The 12675-nt window shown below is 39.7% G+C and overlaps 1 protein-coding gene across 1 annotated transcript in view; it reads left to right on the forward strand.

The window, feature by feature from the left end:
• Positions 1 to 215: 215 nt before the first annotated feature.
• SYN2 (synapsin II) overlaps positions 216 to 12675 on the forward strand; it is a gene marked incomplete at its 5' end in the record, with an annotated part of 156699 nt that continues 144239 nt past the window's right edge. The window contains one exon of the mRNA XM_081276070.1: positions 216 to 595. Coding sequence (XP_081132196.1) covers positions 216 to 595 — 380 coding nt within the window. The remainder of the gene's footprint in view (positions 596 to 12675) is intronic.

Here is a 12675-nt window from a genome sequence, read left to right on the forward strand (position 1 = left end):
TAGTAGCCCCGCCCCTAGTCCCGCCTCCCGCCTCCCGCCCAGCCTCTCGCTGCCGGGCTCGCCCGCCCAGTGCGCCGCGGCTGTCTGCTGGGCTCGCGCGCCGCCGACCGAGCCTCAGCCGCCTCAGCCGCCGCCTCAGCTTCGCCCTCTGCCCCTCGCCTCCCTCCGCGTCTCCCGGTCCCGCCGCCCCGCGCGCCCCCAGCCCCTCAAAACAGATGATGAACTTCCTGAGGCGCCGGCTGTCGGACAGCAGCTTCATCGCCAACCTGCCCAATGGCTACATGACCGACCTGCAGCGGCCCGAGCCCCAGCAGCCCCCGCCGCCACCCTCGGGGGCGGCTTCGGCCTCGTCGGCGACCCCGGCCGCCTCGCCGGGCCCCGAGCGGAGGCCGCAGCCTGCCCAAGCGCCCGCGCCGCAGCCCGCGCCGCAGCCCGCGGCGGCGCCGTCGGTGGGCAGCAGCTTCTTCAGCTCGCTGTCCCAAGCCGTGAAGCAGACGGCCGCCTCGGCGGGCCTGGTGGACGCGCCCGCGCCCGCGCCCGCCGCCGCCAGGAAGGCCAAGGTGCTGCTGGTCGTCGACGAGCCGCACACCGACTGGTAGGTGACCCGCGCCTCCCGGAGTGGGGTGGCGGGAGCGGGGAAAGCCAGGGAGAGGATGGTCCCGGGTGGTCCCCAAGGACACAGCTCAGACCAGTGCAAAGTGGGGTCCGCGTGGTCCTGCAGCAGGGAGATGGGGACGAGCGTGCGCGCGTGCGTGCGTTTGAGGGGCGAGGGAGGCGCTGATCAGCCCGGACAGGCGACCCCAGAGTTAAAAGACTTCCTCAGATGCCCCAGATCCCCTCCACCCCACCGCCCCGAGACAGAGAAAAGGAGCTACTTTTTGCAACGGGAAAGACTCTGAAGAAATACTTCTTTTGGGGGGTAGGGAGAAGGAAGGGGCAGACTGGACAGCTTAGACACATTCAAACCCTAAATGAAAATGGACCCAGAGGGCCCTTTTTGAAAGACCGATTTATAAAAAAGGTTCTACTTCGTGAGACATGCAATGAATTGGGAATGAAAAAATAGGCACGGGGTGGGGTGGTGGTGATTTTTTTTTTTAAACCTGGACCCTTGAAGACTGATATCAAATATGCACATCAAGGTGAATCAAATCACAGATGTAGTAGCCCAGGTGTCTGTCCATCGGCTGGTTTCCTCCAAGTGTGGCTGAAGTCTTAATAAAGTCTGTTTAATAAGAATAAAATTCTTGTAATTTGTGCAGCAGGGAAGGGATGTATGGGTTTTTGGTTTGTTTTTGTTTTTAATAATGTGGTTGTGGGGGTGGAAGCGATTGGTAGCTTTTTCCAGCTGAGAGATGAAGACCTAAATAATATATTCTGGATTTTTACAGGTGCACAATAAAAGCATCTGCCTTAATGCAGTAAATGGGAAACTTCAAGATGTTTTTCTTTTCCTTTCTATTTTTTTAAGGGATATGTGGTATTTTTCCAACTTAGAATGGTGAAGGCTGGGAAAACTGTTATCTCTAGTTGGGAAAAGCATGAATGAACGTTTAAGACTAGGATTGGATCTGTTTGATGCAGCAGAAGGTTCACCTGTGGGATGGTGGGATGGTGAAATTGACTGGTAAAGGGCTTGAAGAAAAGAGGGCCAGAAATCTGGGATGATTTTTTTCCTTATGAATGTGAGGAAAGGTTTTTTTTAGTTAGTTTGTTTTATTTTTTCTCAAAGGGGTTGAGGTTGGACCTGAGTGTTCCTCCCAAGAGGGAGGCACAGAGGGACCACAGAGCTGTTTATCTCCATTTCCTCTTGGCTGCTTCATTGCTTTTTTCCCTCAATCTCTCATTGAAAGGCCTTGGGGAGAGGGGGAGTGTGTGAGCTGGTAGAAGTGAGATGTAGATGTGGAGATGCTTTCCTGCTAGCTGCTGATGTGGCCATTCTAGAGTCCTCTGGGTGACTTTCGTGATTGGCTTCTTCTCCTCAACAGTGGAGTAGAAAGACCCTTGCCAGGAAATGACAGAGGTCATGCAAGGGGGTAATGGGAAAGGTATAAGAGAATATTCCACTGCCATTGACAACCCCCATATGAGAATTGCTCTCAGTTTAAATCAACAAGTGCTTATTAAGGGAGAAGGGAAGGTAACTAAGCTCTATTGAGCATCCATTATACGCCGAACCCTAGGAGTATAGTCAATAATGATATCCCTTTGGATTCTTACCCGTAAAACTGAGCCTTAGAAAAGGTAAGTGAAATGTTCATAGTCAAATAGCCAGCAAATGGTAGAACCAGGATTTGAATTTAGGCCTGCTCCATTGTTGCCACTCCATTATGTTATATTGCCTCATATTATTATATTATTATCAGCAGTATTAATAATAAATTTCCTTTAGGGGGATAAGCAATGTGGGGACCTTTTGGAGAACTCATTCTCAAATTTTGGAGACAAATAGATTCATGAAACAGTTAACAAAAATGGACCAAGAATTATTAGTTGAGACTAGTGTTTCAATAATTAATGAGAGCTGGTATTATTGGAGAAAGCTTCACAAAAGATGAGTCCAGGGATAGGTATATAGCTCATTTGGTAGGATGTTTGCCTCGCATGTTCAAGGCCCTGGTTTGACCCCCAGCACCACACACACACACACACACACACACACACACACACACAAGATGAGTCCTGAGGAAAGGCCAGGAAAAAGGGGAGAAAAGAGAATGACATTGGTGTTTCATTTTTCTGTGTAAGAATCTGACCCTAATTCATTTTTTCCTGATCTCTCATCCTGTTGAGGCTATTTGTTTAAGTCTAAGTGCTAGTTAGGTACACAGAGGTAGATAGAAAATTATTTTGTATTTGTACTATAAAGCTGCTGCATATCTGTGTTTTAGTTAGAAATGCTTCAGTAAATTGAGATCTGCAACTCTCATTGTATAGTATTATTTTCTAGGAAGAGTACCTGGCTTAACCAGAGAATTTGCCTTGCCCTGGAGACTAGACTTCTGATAGAAGTAATAGAAGCCACTTTACTGTGGGCTGACTCCCAACTGCTTTCTGATTTTCTCTGAAGTAATAACATTGATTTATTAAAACTCATAAGCCCAGTTTGAGTCTAGTGCTTGACGGCACTTCTGTGCTTCTGTGTTTTTGTGCTTAATAGCAATTCCCAGAATTGCAGACTTTTTCGTCTTCTAACATAGGTCTTAATTTGTTAAAAACAACTCAGTTAAATATTGATGAATGATTTTATTGAAAGATTCCTATGAACTAGGGAGCAGGTGCCTGCTTATGACAAGCACAGTACCTTACAAAGGTGGTTTTGGCTCAAAACAGATTTTGGTAAATCTGTCTCACAGTTTAAGCTACTTAGATAGCATTCAGTAAGCAGGTATCATATATACCCGCTTCATTTTCCTGGTGTTTAAATAGGAAATCAGAGAGTAATCTCCCAGTAGAATTTAAGAATATTGGTCCCATCGGAATTATAGAATGCTAAAATAAAGATTGTTTTTAACAAACATTTAAATAATTGGAGATTTTAAAAGAAAAGCTTAAAATAGGCACCCTCTCAGAACATCCTTTATACGTAGCAGATTTCTTTGAATTTCTATTAGTGTAATTGTGGGCAATGTAATTTGGAGACCTTACTACTGACTAGGTTGATGGGAAAATTGGAGGGTGTTTCTCTCTCTTTTGCTTGAAATATTTTCATGTTGCCTGAGTTATTTAGATTAATTGCACACTAAAAGATCATTGAAAAATGTGAATGTTCCACTAAAAAATGAAGTCAAGTTCATTATATAAGTTATTCATTATTAGTAGTATTTTTATATCATCAGAAAATGTATGACTTCAGGTTCATTTCTAAATTTGAAGTGCAATTAGGATTGCACTTTAATGTTCTTTATACTTAAACAAGGAACTGGTACCAATTTGTGTATGTCATCTTTTTTTTTTTTTTCTGTATTATCTTCTCACTGGTGAAGAGGTAAGTTTTCATTCAGATTCTCCTCAGCCTCCATTTCATTGGTTCTGATCCCAGTGGCCAAGTTAGCTTTTCATTCTGGAACATTTCACTGTTTTATTTGAAAATCAGCATAACTAGGCACTCTTAATTTCCTAGATACAGCAGATGTGATAATTCAACAGATGTTCATTGAACACCTTCTCTTCATAAGGTTCATTTGCTAAGAAAAATGGGAAATAGTATCTGCTTTCTAAGAGCTTACCCTCCAGGTGGGTAGATAAGAAAAGTAAAAAAAAATTTAAAAGTTTACTAGAAATTATCCCTGTGTTCAAAGTGTGGTCCTTGCCAGTGGTATTAGCATGAACCAGGAGCTTTTTGAGCTACACCCTTTCAGATTCCACCTTACATCTTCTGAATTGGAATTTATACTTATACAAGTATCTCCAGGTGATTCATCATCACACTAATTTGAGATGCATCAAAAAGAAGGATATGTGATTAGTGCTAAAGGCATGGGTATAACATCAACTACTGTCATTTATTGAGCAGTTTCTATATGCCAGATGTTAGTAGAAACACTTTATAAATCTCTTTAACTCTTAACAATAGTAGTATAATTCTGTAGAAGTTTAAAAGAGAGAGATAGATGTGGGCTAGAGTAGGCTTCATGGCAGAAGTGAGATTTGAACTGAACCTTGAAGAAATTTGAGGAAATAGATATATACTACCTGTCCTCTACTTTCCTTACTTTTATTTTTTTCCATCCCTGACTCTCAAGGACTGATGGAAACTTTTGCTTATATATAGCATTTAAACTTGAAGGAACTTGAATGATCATCTAACCCAGAGAATGGAATGATTTGCTCAAGGTCAAATAAGAAGTTAGCAAGAGAACAGGAACTAGATTTACATCTTCTGACTCCAATTCAAGTTTCTTAAGTTACTCTGAGAAGATTCTCAATTTAGTCCCAGTTCTACTTTAAAAAATACTGTTTGCATCTGCTTCTTTTAAAGGCTCATTGTGGAGTTATTAGAAAGTGCTTAAAAAAAGAATAACTTAAGAATATCACACTGTAGCCACATCAGCAATTATACTGTTTCTTATTTGGGCTATTATTGTTTCAAAATGGTTGAAAAAAACTCTTAGAAAACCAGTTATCAGGGGCTGGGGATATGGCTCAAGTAGTAGTGCGCTCACCTGGCATGTGTGAGACACTGGGTTAGATCTTCAGCACCACATAAAAATAAAATAAAGATATTGTGTCTACCTAAAACTAAAAAAATAAATATTAAAAAAAGAAAGAAAACCAGTCATCAAAATCCAACAATCCAACAATCTGCTGGTGATGTGGCACACACCTATAATCCCAGAGACTGAGGCAGCAGGATTGCTTTAGCTAGGCCCTAATCAACTTAGTGAGACCCTGTCTCAAAACAGAAAAAAATAAAAAGGGCGGAAGATATGACTCAGTGGTTAAGCATCCCTGGGTTCAACCCCTGGTACAAAAATACAAAATAAATAAATAAATCCAGCAATCTAATTGGACCTATGCTATAATGATGATATTCCTTTCAGGAACCCATCTCTATATCAACATTAGCATTTTTAATAAGTTGCTTGGTTAAAAGGAATGAAAAGTCAAAATAGGAAATGCATGTGTTTCCCTCACATTTACCAAACAATTTTAACCGGGTTATGGTTCAGTGCAGTTGAGCATCTAAATATAAGCCAAGTGCTAGGGATGTAAGTATAAATTGAGCAGCAGCCTAGTATATTGGAATCTTCTAGTTCATGGGAAGAGGATAGTTTTTTGTTTGTTTTGTTTTTAATATTGGGGATTGAACCAGAGGAACTTTGCCACTGAGCCAGCCCTTTTTTATTTTTTATTTTGAGACTGGGTCTCAATAAATTGCTTAGGGCCTTTCTAATTTGCTGAGACTGGCCTTGAACTTGTGATTCTCCTACTTCAGCCTCTTGAGTTGCTGGGATTACTGGCATGCACCACCATGCCAGGTGATAAGAGGAGAGTTTTAAATAGGGTTTTAATATAACATGATAATAAGTTGTATAAGGTGTTATGGGAACATAGAGATAGGTTATTCTGGGGAATAAAGATGTTGAAGTTTGAAATCTTCCATAAGAATGTGTCACTGTGTATTCTTAGGTAAACCACTTTGCATCTTTGGACTTTGATTCTCTAAAATTGGTCAAATGAGAGGATTGAAACAGACTCTCTAAGATCCTTTCTAGTACTGCAATATTTCTATGGAACAGTTTTGTGTCATATTCTTTCAAAAAACTTTAGCTCTGTCATTATTCCTGTACATGTCAATATATGATTAAACATTTCCTTGAATGAAAAACTCACCTTGGATTAATTTCCATTTATACCACCTTCTTTCAATGTTGCTACCATGTATTGACTTGGAAATAAAGACTTAATCCTGTAAAGTGTATTGTGTATTTCCTTATTAAGGATGAGAATTGGGGATTTTTATTTAGTTCTTCTCTTCCTGATAGACCTAAGACCTTTTGTATACATATGTTGAATGGTGTTTACTTCTCAATTGCTGCTTTACAGTCTCATTTTATCTTCACAATGATCCTGAGTAGTAGGTTGAATATCTATTTCATAGATTACAGACTCAGAAAAGTAGTCACTTGTGTAAGATTAGGTAACTATTAAGCTGAAGTGTCTGGATCTGAACCTAGATTATTTGGAAAAGAAAAAAATAAAGCCAAATTCTACAGGAGAAAAATTTAGTGACAGTTTTTTTTTCTTTTAAATTTATTTTGAGACAGGGCCTCACTGAGTTGCCCAGGCTGGCCTTGAATTTATGATCCTCCTGCCTCCAAAATAGCTAGGATTAGGTGACAGTTTTTCTTATAAAAAGATTATTTTTCTTGCAAATATAGTTACCATGGGATTCATTTAAATAGTATGTCCCCCCTACTTTTGAAATTCCTGAGTTTACAAAAAGTTGATATACACAGATTTTTCAAGATGATATCTACCATCTATCCTGGGGGAAGGGTTAAATGCAGTGCCCTCAGGATGGAGGATTGCATCATGGATTTGTGTGTGTGTGTGCGCGCGCGCTTGCACTGCCACTATGTGGGCAACTCTAAATCTTGTGAGTGAGACCCTCTGCATGTTCACTGGGTGGCATTGTCATCTAACATAGGTGCAACTGGTTACCAGAAGGCTATAATATCCCTTCAGAGAGAGGAGATATAGAATAAGGCCAGTGACCTATGGAGCGAATAAAGTGAGCAGATACTACAGTTTCTGAACTCTAGGGATGCCCATGCAGCATGACTATGAGGAAGGGGATGTATATAGGCTCTGGTGTTTATATTTTGACAGCAGGCATTTCTGAAGTGTTAACCGTTCACTGAAAGGTGTAAAGTAGGTTAAGATTATGTTCAGTCACCCTATTTTCTCTTCTTCAGCAACATGAAACAATGTGGCAGTACAGGATTGAGGACCTAGGATGGAGATCTGGTCCATTGTTAGCCATAGGACTTTATTACATTTATATAATGTCTTTCTCCCATTTGACAAATTTTCACTGGGGGCCTACTATGAACCAGACACTGTTTTAGGTATTGAAATAAAACAAAAATTGGGCTGGATAGTGATAGAGTGCTTGCCTAGCATGTGTGAGGCACTGGGTTCAATCCTCAGCATTACACAAAAATAAGTAAAGTTATTATGTCCATCTATAAGTGAAAATATTTTTAAAAAATTAGTTATGTTATCTGTAAAATGCTGATAACAATATGTATGTTTCAAAAAATGTTACGAGAATTCAAAAAAATAAGGTCCTGGAAAAGCATTTCATATGAGCTAAAGAGCCATAGTTTCTGATGCATCCTTCCCTGTTTCCAATTGCAGATACCCACCTTATTTTGATCCCATTTTTTGAGTGCTCCAAATTTTGTTGTGCAGGTAATTGTTTAATTTTGCACACTTCAAAGAGAGAATCTTTTTTTTTTTTTCCTTAAATTGAGAGTCACTGGCTCAAAGACAATGTCATTGGAAGGTTTTGTTTTTTTTTGTATTTTATAAAAAGACAATCTAATTTAGTTAGTTTTTTTCCTTTCTCTCTCTCTCTCTTTTTTTTTTTTCCAGAAAGAAACATTACCATTTAACTCAGCTATATTTAACAGGGGCAGAGCTACACGAATCTTTATTTAATAATTACCTAAATTCTAAAATAGCTCGAGTTCAGTTCTACTTGTGACTAATAAAGAATGGCTACAAAGGAAGTGAAGGAAGAGAGAAATATACAGAATACCTTCAGAAGGTGACGTCTGTATTTTCTCTATCCAGTCCATCTTTCACATTGCTTTCAGAATATATATAAACAAAACAAAATAAAAGCAACCATAGGTCTTTTGAAGTTAATATCCTTCTTAACATTTTTCTCTAACACACATTGTTCATTACATTTATTTACAACTGGCTCCAGCTTATTTTTTATTTTTATTTTTGACATTTTGCAACAGGGGCTTGCAGAGTTGCCCAGGCTGGCTTCTGACTTGTGCCCCTCCTGCATCACCCTTCTGAATTGCTGGGATTACAGGTGTGCACCTCTGCACCTGGCTGCTTCTCTCTTATCCTCATACTACTTTTCCTTATTGCATTTTCAATGGATGGGAGTACTAATTGTTTAAAAAGACCCACTCCTCCTGCCTTTTCCATTTCTTGCTTCAAATTTCATTCCTTTTTCCTTCTGTTCATGCTCTCATTTTCTACTGATTGCTTCTTCCGTTGGTTGCTTCATCTGTGTACATAAATCAGTGAAAAACTGTTCCTAACAACAACCTCCTCCTCCTCCTCCTCCTCCTCCCTTCTTTATTTTTTGATTATCAGATATTGAACCCAGGGGCACACTACACTGAGCCACATCCCTAGCCCTTTTAATTTTTAGTTTTGGCTTTGAAACAGCCTAGCTAAGTTGCTTAGGGTCTTTCTAAGTTGCGGAGGCTGCCCTTGAACTTGCAATCCTCCTGCCTTAGTCTCCTGAGCTACTAGGCAGATAGACGTGAGCCATCATGCCCTGCTCTCTTTACCTTCTTAATCACCTCCAAATGTGAAAGAGAATTGTCACTGTTTTTTCTACCTCCTTATTCTATATTTGCCCTTCTCCTCTAACCTTGGGTTTTGCTCTCTCTGTAATACTGAAATTGTTCTTATTGGGAAACCTAATTGCTAAATCCAGATGAAGATGCCAGTCTAGACCTTCATTGATGGGTTTGACAGTTGTTTATCTTCCCTTTGGAAGTCCCTTGACTACTCAACACTGTCTTCTTTAAGTTTCTTTTCCTGCCTCATTAAATGTAGATGTTCCTCAGGGGACCATTTTCTGCTCATTTTCTTTTTCCTTCCACTTACTATCCTTGGTCCATCTATTCTCAAGATGTCAGTTACCTCCTAAATGTAATCTGTTCCTATCTCTTTACTTTTAAGCCCAGAAATTTGTCTTGATTTTCAGATTTTATGTTCAGTTGCCAACTGGACATTTCCATCTGGTTGGTTAAAGGTAACTCAAGCTCATTTGATCTAATATCCAATTCCTTATTTTCCTCCCTATTTCAGCTCTTCTCATATTCATTTTCAATTGGGGACACCAGTGGGTGCCTGTTTCAAGGTCTCATTACATTTCACCCAGCACTTCTGTAAGCCTCTTCATGACTTCCACCTAATAACCTAAATGAAATATTTAAAATGCAAATTTGACATTTTTATCTCTTTGCTTAAAGCTTTTAAGTAGCTTTCCATGTCCTATAGGTAAAGTTCATGCTCCTCTAGTGATTTGACCCCTGCTTTCTTCCCCAGTCACCTTCTAATCATATCCATCCCTAGACTTCTTTTTCTAGTAATCCTGAACTGTTTGCAGTTACATATACAAAATGGGATTCTCCTTGTCTTTGCTTATGCTGTCTACTACTGCTGTGATTGTCTTGGTTTTCTTTTCCTTCCTTTTATTGACTAAACTCATATCTGTTTTGAAATTGAGATGGGTATTTACTTTTGCAGAAATCCTTCTACAAGTCCTAGATTTTATTGGGAATCTATGCCCCCTTCATACCCCTTTTCCATCCTGTGGGTGTCTTTATCACTGGACTCAGCACAGAGATGGATGCATTTATTTGTATGCCTCCCCCGCAAGATGGTGAGTTTGAGGAAAGGATTCGTGTTTTTTTTTTAAATTAATTAATTTATTTTTTATTGGTTGTTCACAACATTACAAAGCTCTTGACATATCATATTTCATACATTAGATTGAAGTGGGATATGAACTCCCAATTTTACCCCAAATGCAGATTGCAGAATCACGTCGGTTACACATCCACATTTTTACATACTGCCCTATTAGTAATTGTTGTATTCTGCTACCTTTCCTATCCCCTACTATCCCCCCTCCCCTTCCCGCACATCTTCTCTCTCTACCCCATCTACTGTAATTCATTTCTCTCCTTGTTAATTTTCCCATTCCCCTCACAACCTCTTATATGTAATTTTGTATAGCAATGAGGTCTCCCTTCATTTCCATGCAATTTCCCTTTTCTCTCTCTTTCCCTCCCATCTCATGTCTCTGTTTAATGTTAATCTTTTCTTCCTGCTCTTCCTCCCTACTCTGTTCATAGTTGCTCTCATTATATCAAAGAAGACATTTGGTATTTGTTTTTTAGGGATCGGCTAGCTTCACTAAGCATAATCTGCTCTAGTGCCATCCATTTCCCTGCAAATTCTATGATTTTGTCATTTTTTATTGCTGCATAGTACTCCATTGTATATAGATGCCACTTTTTTTTATCCATTCATCTATTGAAGGGCATCTGGGTTGGTTCCACAGTCTAGCTATTGTGAATTGTGCTGCTATGAACATCGATGTGGCAGTATCCCTGTAGCATGCTCTTTTAAGGTCTTCAGGGAATAGTCCAAGAAGGGCAATAGCAGGGTCAAATGGTGGTTCCATTCCCAGCTTTCCCAGGAATCTCCATACTGCTTTCCAAATTGGCCGCACCAATTTGCAGTCCCACCAACAATGTACAAGTGTACCCTTTTCTCCACATCCTCGCCAGCACTTGTTGTTGTTTGACTTCATAGTGGCTGCCAATCTTACTGGAGTGAGATGGTATCTTAGGGTGGTTTTGATTTGCATTTCTCTGACTGCTAGAGATGGTGAGCATTTTTTCATGTACTTGTTGATTGATTGTATATCCTCCTCTGAGAAGTGTCTGTTCAGGTCCTTGGCCCATTTGTTGATTGGGTTATTTGTTATCTTATTGTCTAATTTTTTGAGTTCTTTGTATACTCTGGATATTAGGGCTCTATCTGAAGTGTGAGGAGTAAAAATTTGTTCCCAGGATGTAGGCTCCCTATTTACCTCTCTTATTGTTTCTCTTGCTGAGAAAAAACTTTTTAGTTTAAGTAAGTCCCATTTGTTGATTCTTGTTATTAACTCTTGTGCTATGGGTGTCCTATTAAGGAATTTGGAGCCCGACCCCACAATATGTAGATCGGAGCCAACTTTTTCTTCTATCAGACGCAGAGTCTCTGATTTGATATCAAGCTCCTTGATCCATTTTGAGTTAACTTTTGTGCATGGCGAGAGAAAGGGATTCAGTTTCATTTTGTTGCATATGGATTTCCAGTTTTCCCAGCACCATTTGTTGAAGATGCTATCCTTCCTCCATTGCATGCTTTTAGCCCCTTTATCAAATATAAGATAGTTGTAACTTTGTGGATTAGTCTCTGTGTCCTCTATTCTATACCATTGGTCCACCCGCCTGTTTTGGTACCAGTACCATGCTGTTTTTGTCACTATTGCTCTGTAATATAGTTTGAAATCTGGTATCGCTATATCGCCTGATTCACACTTCCTGCTTAGAATTTCTTTTGCTATTCTGGGTCTTTTATTTTTCCATATGAATTTCATGATTGCTTTATCTATTTCTACAAGAAATGCTGTTGGGATTTTGATTGGTATCGCATTAAGCCTATAGAGAACTTTTGGTAATATCGCCATTTTGATGATGTTAGTTCTGCCTATCCATGAACAGGGTATATTTTTCCATCTTCTAAGATCTTCTTCTACTTCTCTCTTTAGGGTTCTGTAGTTTTCATTGTATAAATCTTTCACCTCTTTTGTTAGGTTGATTCCCAAGTATTTTATTTTTTTTGAGGATATTGTGAATGGAGTGTTTTTCCTCATTTCCGTTTCAGAAGTTTTGTCGCTGATATACAGAAATGCCTTTGATTTATGCATGTTGATTTTATATACTGCCACTTTGCTGAATTCATTTATTAGTTCTAGTAGTTTCTTTGTAGATCCTTTTGGGTCTTCTAGGTATAGGATCATGTCGTCCGCAAATAGTGATAATTTAAGTTCTTCTTTTCCTATTTTTATGCCTTTAATTTCTTTTGTCTGTCTAATTCCTCTGGCTAGTATTTCAAGGACTAAATTAAATAGAAGTGGTGAGAGAGGGTATCCCTGTCTTGTTCCAGATTTTAGAGGGAATGCCTTCAACTTTTGTCCATTCAGAATGATGCTAGCCTGAGGCTTAGCATAGATAGCTTTTACAATGTCTAGGTAAGTTCCTGTTATCCCTAGTTTTTCTAATGTTTTGAACATAAAGGGATGCTGTACTTTGTCGAATGCTTTCTCTGCGTCTATCGAGATGTTCATATGGT

This window comes from Spermophilus citellus (genome assembly GCF_964194105.1).
Source record: "Spermophilus citellus genome assembly, chromosome: 19".
Taxonomy (NCBI): Eukaryota; Metazoa; Chordata; class Mammalia; order Rodentia; family Sciuridae; genus Spermophilus; species Spermophilus citellus.